At 36.0% G+C, this 14,752-nt stretch overlaps 1 protein-coding gene across 6 annotated transcripts in view; it reads left to right on the top strand.

The window, feature by feature from the left end:
- The window catches only part of grh (grainy head), a 603,835-nt gene that overhangs the window by 383,318 nt on the left and 205,765 nt on the right, over window positions 1-14,752 (top strand). For all 6 annotated transcript variants that reach the window (XM_081754667.1, XM_081754669.1, XM_081754656.1 and 3 more), the window contains exon 3: window positions 6,300-7,251. In XM_081754667.1, coding sequence (XP_081610793.1) covers window positions 6,300-7,251 — 952 coding nt within the window. The remainder of the gene's footprint in view (window positions 1-6,299; window positions 7,252-14,752) is intronic.

Genomic DNA, 14,752 nt, shown 5'->3' with positions numbered 1-14,752 from the left:
TTTTGCAATGTTCTGTGCCAAGATTCCAGGTCCTAGCACCTGCTCCACACATACAGCATTCCACAAGACTCCGAAGCCGAAATAGTCAATAAGAATGCAATCAATGGCCATGTGTTACTGCGCGAAGATAGAGAAAGAAACTAAAATATCATGGGACTCTGCTGTAATCTTGATCTTCGATTCCAAATATGCGTGTATTTTTGTTAGCTTTCCCTTCTAATTCTTATACTTTGTGGCAAATCAGATCATAATTGCTGCGCTATTGAAACTTTATTATTTCTTTAGACATCTATTCCTAGTACTTCTCTTTGGCTTTAGTCTCTTCCACATCATTGCTCATACATCTTAATTACTCTAAGTTCTGTTTTCGATTTCTTCTCCTATTTTTCTTTATTGATTTTAATCAGGATTGTACTTCTGCCACCAGGAGATTGTGGTCTGAATCAATGTCCGCTCCTGGTAATGTTTTCAAGTCTCGTTGCTCGTGCTATTCCTGAAACGTTGCTCATCAAGAACTGATTTGGTAGCGTTTCTTATCTTCTGGACTTTTCCACGTGTACAGCTTGTTTTTTTTTCTTTTCTTTTCTCAAACCACGTATTCGTCACCACCGTATCATGTTATCTACAGAATCCGATAAAGGGTCTAAGCACCTGGCCTCGTGCGTTTCTACCTAGTCCAAATGATCCACCACTGTATTCACAGCTCTTTCTCTTACTATCCTGTTAAAGTCTCCCATTTTATGGCGTTGACCTTACCTCTCCCCCCCCCCCCCCGATGCAATATGTCAGTAATATTGTCATACATTACTTCTACTAACATATAAATTTCGGCAAATGAACACTTTTGTAGGAAACGAGTTCCTATTCTGTCATAGTTTGAACGATGTGCACAGTGTTATGCGATTTCGGAGTACCATTTGTTAATCACATGAAGGAACTGCGCAAATATCCGTCTGTCTGGCGACGTGGTCTTGAAGCGAATTTAATTAATATAAAATATAGGTCTACACGGTAACAAGCCGATAAAGAACGAAGACATGAAGAAATAAAGAAAGAATGATGACGGAAAATGTGTACGTATTACTACTCCAAACAAAATCTCTTATAGCAGCGATTAATATCGAGTAAATAAATAAATAATAAACTAGAAAAGCACAATTCTTTCTGGGGTAGCTTACAAGACGAGAATTAAAGCTATGTCATCTCGAAAATGTTTTTCTTGGAGTGCTTTGTTTTGTCGCGGATTCCGTCAGGAAATATCTATCTCGTCTCGGCTTGTAGGGAACCATAATTCTACCCCGTACTACATTATGCTCTGGATGTGAAAGTTGCTCCCTGATACTCACAGACTGAGAGTTTGCCAGAACAAAATTTTTGAGACTATTTCACTTGAAATGAAACGTACAAAACATGAATTTGGAAAGTCATATATTATGGAGTTTTGCAAGGGTAACAGGTCGCTGAATTGTTATGTGTAGCAAAAGGCACAATGTCTATGGTGGGCGAGACATAGCTCTCGTATTGATAATGTGTGCGTGGTGCATAAGATTGTAGTTGGATGACAGCGGAGATAGGGAGATATGCAAAAGAAAACGGGTAATTCAGGAAAATTCAATACGAAGGTCATGTTTCTTTAGCAATGAACCTAGGATTGCTCACGAGACGAGACAAAATTTTCGAAATACGAGACGAGACAGACTCTTCTAATAGAAATAGATAAACTTTCCGAGACAGGATGCCACTTTTACGATATGTTTTCAAGACGAGACAGCGTCAACTCTTTCCTATCTTAAATGTACCCTTAGGCTCCTAACCTTTTTTGGACGAAAAGTCTTTCGCAGCATATAGCTGTTTTTTCATATTTTTTCCCCAAAATTCGTAGAAGAGACTCGTTTAATTTCTTTTATATTAAAAGCTTGGTATAAAAGTGTAAAGCAAAATGAAGGTTATGTCTGTTGTTCATCTTTCTGAACGTTATTTTTTAAGAGGAACAAAGCCCGCTTTGTCCGGAATGTGTTAAGTCATACAGTTGGTTAATTAGAAAGCATAATTGGATTCAGTATGAACTACGAATTAAGAATACTTGAAACTCATCTATGTAATTACTACTTGAACGTATTTCGTTTATAGTTATTATAAGGACATGACACTCGGTGACTCAGTGGTAGAGCGCTAACCTATTGTGCGTGGGGTCCCTGGTTCGATCCCCGGGACCGGGATGCTCCTATTTACTCCCACATTCGCATTCCATCAATTCTTCCATCATCATTCACTTGTCTTAATCATCGTCTTCCTTAGTCGTGGGACGTTAAACTTAAAGATTTCATTTCATTTAATGTTTGAAGACTTTTTCTAAACGGTTACCTTTATCAGAGTAGTTACATAGGATTAGGACAGGACATTTTTATAATGAAGAAAGCATTGGTATTACCGTGTATAGTTCATTTCCAAACATACCATCCTTATGTCTAGAAAGCTTTCTAACGTTCTCTTGATGACATTTCCTTAGCTGCTATCTATGTATGAGGGCGCGAAGAGCTACCTTATCGGCGGGGAGGACGATGGGGACGCCCCACCACCAAATTTTGAAGTACGAAATATTCAATATTTTATTCTAATTTTATTTATTTACTACCGACTGAATAACATATAAATAATAATAATTATATTATTTGGAATATAATATTCAGGCTGCGAAACGATTATAACAGAGTTCTTGATATAGTTTAGGGAGTCCGTGAAGTTGAGCAGAAAGGTAAATGGAATGGAAGATAATAAACAAGTTGGGCTAGATAGTACCATTTAATTCATTTTCTTTGATGTTCCCCCAAATTTTACATGCCAGAGACGCCAGTGGTCGCGCATTTGGCAACATTCTACAAATATCTTCCAAATGAGAGTTTTCGGAGGTACAATATATAACTGTATACGCAACGAAGATATGTTTTGGATTGAAATACAAACCAAATTCTTTCATTTAATTGTGCACTATATCTTCTCGCTGTCCGGCATTTGTTTTTGTTTTTTTTGTTTTTTTTTTAAATCAGTATTTTCAAAACGTGAACTGTGGTTATGGTCAAATTGTGAGATCCTATATAATCAAGTATTAAAAAAAAAATAGCCATCAATTACACAGTTACAATTTCACTGTTTGTTAATTACAATTCACGTTGTGGCAACATTGATAAACATTTGAATACAGATAAGGGACATACAGGGTTGGATCCAGGATTTTCTAACGAGGGTGCATTAATCACTACCAAAATAACTAATCACACGGAAACTCGTCAAAATAACATGCGACAATATTCTTTACCCCTGACAACGCTGATACATAGAACAGGGAAGGAGGGTATTTTAAAGTCTGTCGCAACTGATTGCAGGAAGACATGTTTTTCTCTCCTCCTGACTTGTGTGTTTTCTTCCCTACTTGAGAAATGTTGCATTGTTTTGTTTAATGAATCCTTTTCCTTCAACCTTCAAAAAATCGACTTAAACTATTGCTTTTTGCAAAGCTCCGTTTTCTCTTAAGCCCTAAACTTAAAAAAAGAAGAAAAAAAAGCCAGAAAATTTCGGAAAGTGTTGCTATTTTCACTGCTAGCTTCTCATTTTAGATAGTATATATTTACAACGAAAGGGGGGGGAGGAGTGTACGTACACCAGCTCTGAGCGACAAGAAGGCATAATCATTCACAGGATTGCAATGAAACATATGGTTTACTAGCAGCGTTCACCCCGCTTCGCTGCGGTCACCCCGGAACGCAATAAACTTTGTTACTTAGATAATTTTTACTTTTTCGCTTTCAAGTGATATGATAAAAACCATAGAAGATTGCAGTAAATGTTAACATTATATCGCCTGTCATTTATGTTAACCCGCCCCGCTTCGCTGCGGTCACCCCGGAACGCAATAAACTTTGTTACTTAGATAATTTTTACTTTTTCGCTTTCAAGTGATATGATAAAAACCATAGTAGATTCCAGTAAATGTTAACATTATATCGCCTGTCATTTATGTTAACCCGCCGAGTCACATGGTCATGCGGGTTGCATATAAATACGTTTATTTTTACCTATGATGAACTAATAACAAAGGATTTGTACGTATGGACACTTGAATGGTCAATTATCTCAAGACACTGGTAATTAAAAATTAAAGTGATATGATAAAAACCATCTAGGGTCCAAATCCTAATAACCCCCCAAAAATGAAAGAAATTGGTTCAGCCGTATTAGCGTGATGAGTTCACAAAGGATTTGTGCGTTCTCTTTTATATATATAGATAAAGGTATAATGTTTTATAAAAAAAAAAAAAAACTTCTGTAGCACCAAACACGTCCTAACCGCTTCTTTCTAATTGTTCTGATTGTTGATAGTTTAGGGAATGGGTCAAAATACCTATTAATTAACAACATTATAGCCTATGGGCAGTGGCTGATCTAGAATGCAAAAACTTGGGGGCACCCAGAATCCAGGCTATGATATGTAGGCCTATATCATGAGTTTACTATGAACTTTCAAAAATATATAATTATTTTTGTCACTCAAAAAGATTGGGGCCTAAGCCCTCCCCGGTCCCTGCGTGAATCCACCACTGTCTACGAGGAAATGAAATGAGTGAGATTTCTCTTTTTACATCCCTCAATTATGTTCTTCAGACTAAAGTAGATAGATGGCATAAATGAAAATGAATGATTTCGAAACAATCGGTGAAATGAAATGTAGGAGTAAAAACGGAAGAACTCTGAGAAAACACGGACACGATGTTCTCCATCACAAACTCGCGTGGTCGGAAATCGTACCAGGGATTCCTCCGGAGTAGATAAGCACTCTATAATTGAACCATTTTTGAGTATCATAGCGTAGACCTACTATATATTCAAGTGTTTTAGGTCTTCAAGTCGTATGAATTGGCTGGCATCAAAAACTGATTTTTTTTTTTTCATAGCAAGTAGTAGTTCGCCTATACTCTTGGATCAAACTTTTGAATTGATGTACTTTGTATTCTGTATTTTAAAACAACTTGTTTATCATTAAAAAAAAAAAATGAGCAAACAGTACATAAAAATGTCATGGTGAAATTATTTACTGTTATGTTATAATACAGTTTATTATTAATCAATATGCATGATTTCTTAATTTTCAAATATAAATATTGATTTTTTTTAAAAAAAAAAAACATATTTATAAGGTCGTAAACTTTCGATGGAAGTCTTATAAAAAGAGGTGATATTTCATTAGTGTTGTAGTGTATTCTCATAATCAGGGTTTAAATTCAGGGACCCAGGGTCCTGAGCCCCAGCACAAAACCATTTAGTTAAAAATAGTTGCTATCAGTCTCAAAATTAGATAGATATAGAAACACATATTTTACTCTAGTAAGTTTGACAGCATCATGCGAGTATGAGATGTAATTTACTGGGTATTTATAGCTTACCTCGTTTGCCCCCTTACCATATGTTTCAATAGGCCTATGATATTCATTAAGGTCTATTACTAGGTTAAGGATACCTGATTTAGGCTACTATCCTATGTGAAGATAACATTTGATTAACAGCCAAGGTAACATTAGGTCTATCTGATTAAATTGAATCCCCACTCTTAATTTGTAATATCTTTTTGAGGTACTAAAATGAAAAAGATACTTTTAATTGGCCCTCGGTAAAAAAGCTTCCTGCTAGCTTCGTCACTTATCTATACAAATACATCTATTGTTTATCTAATTTTAATCAGGACGTTAGTAGCTAACACAGTAACCGTATCTCTTTTCCAGTTCATGAATAATGCTCCTCATTCTCAGTTTGAAATTTGCATGTGTCCTAACTTGCCCTCTCTTTACCTGCTTATTAGCTACCTCACGCTTGTGAATGACGGAGCCATCTATTGGGCAAAAGTTTAAATCGTGCGGCGCGAATAAAAAAAAGCACCAGCACAACGAGGAAATTATGTTTTCCCTGTATCACCTTTACTGCGACGCGATAGGTTTTAAAATAATAGGCAATAAGTCATGATACTATGATAAACTAATGCTTCCCCTTGGAACATATTTTGTATTGGCGTAATGTTAGAAGTGATCAGGTATTGTGTTCTCAAGAGTAGTAGCCCTATAGTTCCTGTAATGGAAGCTTGTGGAATCTATTCTTTTAAAGGTCCCTCAGGCGGTCTACGTGTGATCCATTCACACGGCTGCCTGAATATAACCTCCCTTACCTTACAGATTCCCTCCCTTCGCCTCCCCTTCCATGCAACCAAATGCTACAGCACCGTTTCTTACGTTTCTCTTATCTTGTTTTTGCAGGACCACCTCAGCGAGTGGAGGAGGCGTTCCCTTAATTGCGTCACAGGTGAAAGCAGCCAATGGAATCGCTAGTGGGTTGAGCATCTCCGACTTGCCTCCGCCTACTTCCTCAGTGTCACCACAAGACATTGGAATTTTCGTCCAGCACAACAGCCATCCGACCGTAACTATCAAACGCGAACCAGAGGATCTGAGCCAAAGTCGGAAAGGTGACCGGAATCTCAATGCGGGGAAGGTGGGCAATGTGAGTGTAGTGGTAGCCCCTGCGGCCAAAGTGTCTTTAACGAATGGTGGACTCGCTAATGGCGATGCGGCAGGCGTCGGTGTTCTCGATACAACCACCGCTCACGTTTTGGTGAAGGAGGAACGCTCGAGTCCTCATCCTGGTACCCCTTCATCATCGACCTCATCATCATCTCTGGGTTCATCAGTGCTTGCGGTTACCGGAGCCACCCCCGTGGATGGGGAGCTCATCGTCCCAACCACAGACTCCATCAAGAGTGGGACAATGTCTTCATCGGTTCACGCGTACTCATCGCAAATTTTCGGAAATATCGCAGGCACAGCGGGGGTGACTACAAGTTCAGGAAGTCCGAGTTCGTTCTCCGACCATGTGACACAGTATAGCGTCTTGCCATCGACAACGCAGAATAGCTACGCAAGTACAACAGCGGGGAACCTTCGGTCTTCGGGTACCGCGTATACATTGACAGCGGCCAATGACCCGTACTATCGGGAATATTTTACTGTGAGTGGGGATCAATATCAGACTGTGCGTCAACAGTTGCCATACGAAAGTACCGATGGATCGTTTGTGGAAAGGTACGTTCGACAAACCAGCAGCATATACAAACCGGGAAGTGCCGCCGGACTTACAGTGGACTTACCCTCACCTGATAGTGGAATAGGAACCGATGCCATAACCCCCAGGGACCAAACAGCCATTCAACAGGTAAGAAACATGAAGCCACACTGGTGTTCTGTGATTTATGTCAATAAATAAGCAACATGTTAATGTGTGTTTGCAAGTATGAAAGTGTTGAAATTTAGATCAGGTATACTAGTTGGTGATCGTGGGGAACTCCCCCGCCCACGATGCTGGCTGGAGTCTTTGACGCCAATGCGAATAGCTACGCAAAATTTTCGATACAAAAACATAACAATGGGCGGGACCTGGCCAGAAAGCTTGATTTTATCTTTATTTGTGAATTTAAATTAGGTTTCACAATTTCGCAGTGCCAGTCTGAATTAAAATCAAACATGCATCGGAGATCAAATACGTTGTCCTTCTGGAAGTGTTCTTAAGTAGAAACGTCCCACACGAGGGGAGGTGGTACGAAGTGTTCAACGTTCAATATTTTTCGAAATTCAGTGTCAAATCAGTGACAATATATCAAATACTTGGGAGAAAATAAGATTGTGCATTGAGTTCTAGCTTTCAGTCTCGGTGACTTACGTCTAACACTAGAAATTGTTTTCTATGGTTTCATCGAGAAGTTGATATCATATTTGAAGTTACTCCTTGCTTCCCCCTCTCCCTTAATGATGCCTATAAATATTTATTCTATTCATGTGCTAATTAGCTTCTATTGTCATTCACTGCACTGTTCAACTTTTGACATTGCATTTTGTAAATTATTATCAACAAGAAGAAACTCGTAGTTTCTGAAAATTCTATACGAAAGCTTTTAGTATGGGTTAAGCAATTGGAGATTTTTCTAGTTATTTTAATGAAAAGGAAGTGACACAAATCAAATATATACAGATAATCATCAAGGTGACAATACAAATAAAAATCTATACCGAGATCTTAGTCAAAAAGAATATCTTTTTCTTTTAATTAAAATAGAATTTTTCTCTAAGTTAAAAATAAAACCTCTCTCTATCTCAAGATTAAACTAGTCTTCCAAAGTTTTAGTCAAAATAGAGATTGCACGGTGCATTTGGTAGAAATAAAACATTTTATCCAGCTTTTGGCCAAACCAAACTTCTACTCAATACAAGAAATTCGATCTGATATTCAGTCAAATTCTTAAGAATATCTACGGTATCATCAAGATTTTTTTTTGTAACTTTTAGTCAAAATAAAAGATAGCTCTAACTTCCAGTCAAATAAAAAGATTCTCCGTAGGTTTTAGTCAGAGGTTACTCCAAAGTTTTACTCAATATAAAAAGACTTTTTGTAGCGTTATAAAAACCAGCTTTTAGACAAACCAAACTTTTACTCAAAATGCTAGATTCTTGCTAACATTTGGTCTAAATTGTTATAACCAAGATAGAGAATCTCTATAGCTTTTAATCAAAATAAATAAAAAGAATGTGCCTAGCTTGTACTTGGAGATTGTTTCAAACTTTTCGTTAAATTGAGATTCTTCCATACTTTGAGTCAAAACACAGAATCTTCCATACTTTGAGTCAAAACACAGATTCTTCGTAGTGTTCAGGTAAAAGTAGTAAATTAGGAAAACCAGACTTATCTCAAAGTAAGAGATTTTTTCTAACACTCAATCATTAAAATAGATTTTAGTCAATATAAGCAGGTTCTTCTTGACTTTTAATCAAGATGAAATTCTATTTTTTGCTTAAAAAGAAATGTAACTCCTAATAGAAAAGAAAGCTAACCTTTAGTCTAAACGAAGAGATTCTCTTCGACTTTTAATCAAAATAAGAAAGTATCTATAAGTTTTAGCCAAAATAAATGTACTCTTCCTTCATTTATTTCAAACATATTTTTTGTATCTTTTAATAAAGACATATTTCATCTAGTGAACTTCAACTCATTTTCCGACGGGCAATACAATCACGCGATAGTATATTTAGCTATGAGACACATAATAGACTTTTTTTTTTTTTTAAGCGAAAGAAAATAGACTGTTTATATCCAATATAGAATAACACATTGTCTCTAGTGTGTGACTTAATATTGTTTACTTCCGATAAAAATATTTCTTTCTTTTATTTATTCGTTTGGAAACTTAATGTTTCTTTTCATCACTGCTATGATTGTCTAAAACGTGGATCTAGCAATTTAGCTTAAGATCTGAAATACTTGTGCCAAACCGGGAATCAAATCTGTACCCATGAAAATACAACACACCCAAGGTTACGTAATAGTAATTTTTTAAAGAAATATTACTATAATAATAATAATAATAATAATAATAATAATAATAATAATAATAATAATAATAATAATAATAATAATAATAATAATAATAATAATGTAATAAGTACATAAATTTGATTATAGCCCTTAGGACAAAATAATGCAAAAATTCCTAAGATTTGAAACATCGGTATGGGTCATATGATGCACTTGTATGCAAAGCAGACATTTCTTTTGATGCTTTTATTAAAATGATACGCTTATAAATGTAAATTCAGGTAAAATGTTAAACTCAAATACATAATTGCACTAATTAATCAAATTTAATAAATCATTTATTTATCCAGTCATTTGCATAAAAAATTCTTTATTTAATCATCTCTCTCATGAACATGTTAGGTTTTGTACAGGGTGACCCAATAAAACCCTCCCATATTTTAAAGGCTAATAAAACAAAAATAGTATTGCAGATAGAAACTTGTTTATTCGAAAATATGAAATTGTAGTGGTAACAGTTTGTAATTACTTTATTCTGATGTGAATGACTCCGTATTGAAATGACACATCAATTGACAATAATTATTGTGAATAATACCCAATAAAAAAAAAATTTAAAAAAAGCTTGTCTGCAATGGAAAGGCGAGAGAAGTGATCATTCCTTCGCCTGCTGCTTCCAGTCGCTATTATGGTTTGTTCTAGAGATCAAGGTGCGTATGCAGATGAAATGTTTCTCAGAAGCAGCAGTTCTGTCATTACTGTGCAAAGAGCTTCTCGCTTAGAATTTGCTATTCCACGTAAGACTTACTTGTGGCGGATCGAGAATTTCCAGACAACGAGCTCAGTGTTGAAAGCAATAATCTACCCGACCTAAAAGTGCTCATATGACTGAGAATATTGAGCAATTACAAACTTGTAGCCTTCAGAAATCGTCTTCAAATTGTGTTCGCAATTGTTTCATTTCAAATCAAAAACAAAGCGATTTCAAACTGTTTTCTTGAATAAATTCATTTCTAGCTGCAACACTGTTTGTTTTATTAGTCTTTAAAGCGTTCGTTATATTTAAAAATTTACGTCACCTAAAAACGTTAGTTAGATAGTTTATAGTTCACGTTTCTTCTCAATACTGTCGTTAGATGCGGCGCACAGTTCAATTTGGCATCCGAATTACATAAATCCTATACTTTCACCGGGCATCGAGCCCCTGCTAGTGATTTGAAATTATTGAATGTGTACGCAGGCCGGTAGCCACCCCAAAAATGTAGGGGGGCGGCTGAAGTCGGGGGGGCGACCCCAAAATAATATAGTTCATCACCATATTATGGTTCATTTGCAATCCTACCGTGAAAATTTTAGGGGGGCCCGGCCCTCTAGACCCCCCTGGATACGGGCCTGTGTGTACGAACTGATGATAAGCTTCTAAGGTCATAAGCTCTTCATGAGCTGCAAATTCAAGGAATTTTGTTCATTACAAAATGTAATTTTTAAGTCGCAATTAAATCGTCACAATAGTTTTATATCTGGAAACTGCCTACCTGCTAGCGTCATCTGTTGTTGTAAGGCAGTACTATTCGGCCGGGGTACGCGAAGATGTTTCTGGGGATACATAATCCTAAACTAAGCATATTTCCAATATTTATAGAATTATCATAGTTCTAGATATATTTTTTCTTTCCAATGGTTTCTCTGGGTTAACATCAATAAAAATGAAGGACAGAAATTGCTTGAATCCAGAATCAGTTTTGATTCTCGCACGTTTGAAGATTCGACCAAGAATCGAGGAGTTGGCGTCCCGTAAATAAGCTTAGTCATTTCATTAACAGGTCACTTCTAAAGTTACTTTTAGTTCTTTTGAATTTTTAACATTGTCCTCAGTTTGTTAATTACCAAGGAGGATAAGGAGAAAATCCCCCTCAGTAGAACTGGATGTCTCCCATATGTTTTGAAATTTCCCATGTTAATTTTTTTTTCGGATATGCATTTTATCCCCCTGTAAATAGTATTTTGATTGGCACACAGATTGTCCTTTTGTTGGATCCCTGTTTGTCCTTCTTTTTAATCAGAACATGAGTATTAAGTTTAATAGTTCATTTCGGTTTATTTATTAAAAAAAAAAAAAAAAAAAAAACAGCTTCAGGGGTACACAATTGGCGGTGCACTGTGTCTTAGGGTATGTGAGAAAAAAGGTTTGAATATCACTGTCGTAAGGCAGGCAAAAAAGTGCACATAGCGACATCTACTAGGCCGACTGTTAACTATTACGAATTAGCGTTATACACACACACACGCTGAGACGTTCTCCTATTATAATAAAAGTTCAAGGTGGAATCAATACTCCAAAACAGCGTTTTACAAACTTTTTACAAGTGAGGACCACTTTTTATTAGTCAGAAAGTTCTATGGATCACCCTAATCTTGTCCCCTTCGGAAGCAAGCTTATATATTTAAAAAAAAGGAACATACACAGTGTAATTATAAATTTAAAAAAAAAATATCTTAGTTTTATGTTATTAATACAAAAATGTATACATTAGTTTCTTTTTTAAAAATAACTAATGTCTAACAAGAATATTTTATAATAATTCATCTATTTAAACTATTAGAATTTATGAGCTTTACCTTACTAAATTACACAATTTATTCTCAATATAATCTATCCCGATTTGAAATTAAAGTGCGTGACATATTCTTCGCTTGAATTTTATTTTATTTTATTTTTCTCTTTTTTTCTTTTACTATCTAAAGTGAAATGATATCATTCAGTTTTACATCCCACGGTTACGCCGTTTAGGCTAAAGGAGACGGTGATGATGAAAATGAAGAAAATGGTGAAATAAACGAAGTGGAAGTAAACGGGAGAATCCCGAGAAAACCCACTCACACGGTGTTTGTCCACCACAAAGTCCACTTAGCGCGAGCTCGGATCAAACCAGGGACCCCTCGCACCATACGTGAACGCTGTACCACTGAACCATTGCGGTCTCAGTTATCAATCTACGAGAACTTCAAGTAAAGATCTCGATGACCAAAATTGTGGTTCGTGGACCAGAGTTTGAGAAACATTGTCATAATATATATTTTTCTAATATTCACTGAACTGAAAACCGTCTCAAATTCAAATCTTCATCCAATTGTAAATTTTGTGGCGACATTTCTTACTTTAGTGGCCTTTTCTTCGTCTTTCGTACAGAAGAATTGAAAAAAAAATGGACATTTATCACAAATGTCTGACAGATACCGGAATCTTTTCTGTAATACACATGAGACTGTGAATCTGGAATCGTCCTGAGTTCTTGAATATCTTATTTCAATCAAACTTTTGTAAGTAAAAAATGAACATATATTATGTAACTATCCCGTTCTCATATAACGAAAAAAAGAGAAAAAACTGGTGAAACCAGAGGAAGTGACAATTCAAATTTTGTGTAATGAAAATCAGTGTAGGTGAGTAATATTACTTTGAAATTCCTGCTGTTCCTGGAAAAACCTGTCTTTCACATGGCAATTTGTTAGTCAACAAAGAACTGTCTTTGTTTTTAATGAGCAGTAACATTGTGAATACGCAGTTGCTAAATGGTTACCGCGTGTTGTCTGATGGAGGCACTGAATTTTCGTTGTTGGCCTGGTATCGGTAGATAGTTGGTATCTGCTTGAATTAAGAAGCATTGATCCCTGATATATAAAGCCACATAATGGCAATATGATATTATTTGCTTTACAGTCCACTAATTCTTAAATGCAGGAAACTTCCTAACTGCTTCACAAACTCTGGAACCATTCAGTTACATATATACACGAGAATAGTAACTACCATACAACATATCATTGTAAATACTCTGTCATATTGACAAGCCACTTGCTTTAAATTTCGAAATTTGTTAGGAATTACGGTCCTTAGTTAATCCTTTGTTCTGATTTATACTAAGGTATAGTCTTTATAAAAATAATCTTCTTTGTCTTCTTAATGTTTTACCACAATAATTTCTATCTTCTCAAATTATTTCCTGACTAATCTTTTCTTTTCTCAACGTTTCCTAAATACCTCCTCAAGTGGATCTATTGTCTGTCCATCAAATTTTCTTTCTTCTTCTTTACATCTACATTTTTTGAGTTTCATCTGACAATTATGCACCGAGTCTAAAGGAGACGGTGATTGTGAGACAGATGATAAAAGGTAGAATTAAGTAAGTGGGAAGAAACGGAAGAACCCTGAGAAAACCCACGCACACAGTGTTTGTATCTACAGTTGGACGTACCCTAAAAACAGAAAAGACTAAAGTAATGAAGCTATTAAAAGGTGTGTAATAATTTTGACTTCAGACGTTGATTAGAACTTCAGGTAACATGCACCTGTAACTTTTGTATTAACTACCTCTACTACTAGTATTGCTATTACTATATTACTACTATTGCTAATAATAATAACACTGAATATAAGCAGCAGTTAGATTTGAAATCAAATTATATATACTTGTTTTTATTTTGATTCTACAGTAGTTAATTAAAGGATTTTCTGCGTACACAGGAGCTTATCTGTTGTGCTTGCTTCAAATTAAAAAAAAAAAATCATTGCCCGGCCAATTACAGCCGACGAGAAAGACGAATGAACATGTCTGCCTACACTATAAACAAACAACATGTGTTCTTCTGAATTTCAAGAAGGGTGGGAACTATATTACCTTCTGAGATCAAGATTTTTCACATATGCCCCTTTTTAATATATAGCCTATATTTTTTAACTTAACGCATGCACACACCCATTTTAACAAGACGAGAGAATATTGTAAAATATTTGATTAGTGCAATGCTTATAACGATATTTTTCTATACGATTGCTTCTTTCATTATACTGGAGTCATGATTTGTATTCCACTGGACACCTGATGATTATCATTCATTTTGCGGGGCCGTGCAATTTACTGTTATCGAACTACGGGGCGTTTACCTGTTACGATGTTTTCTTGTTCTTGTTCATCAAATATAATTTAACTTTATTTTCCTAACGTCATGCATGTTAATTGCCCGGTTTTCCTATCACATGTAGGGATTACTAAGGTGTCTATATTGTGCATCCTTAAACTTGCCTCTCTTTATATGAGATAGGTAGTTTCGATTCAGTGACACAACATTTACTTCTGGAGCATGGAATCGCGTGTTCGAAGTATCTTGTGGGTTCATAGGCACAGTTTAGTTCGTAGATGAAGCATCCGGTCCCGGGTTCGATTCCCGGTGGGTGCACCCGGTCGAAAAGTGTAAAACGCTATTTGAGGCTAGCTACCCTGAATGAGTTAGACAAATGCCGGGGTGATAATTAACTTATAGGTACCAGGTCAGTTCCTTCCTCCCCTTA

The sequence above is a fragment of the Thermobia domestica genome, chromosome 1 (assembly GCF_964235325.1).
Source record: "Thermobia domestica chromosome 1, izTheDome1.hap1.1, whole genome shotgun sequence".
Taxonomy (NCBI): Eukaryota; Metazoa; Arthropoda; class Insecta; order Zygentoma; family Lepismatidae; genus Thermobia; species Thermobia domestica.
The sequence above is the reverse complement of the archived record's forward strand: the minus strand, read 5'-3'. Positions and strand labels throughout refer to the sequence as shown.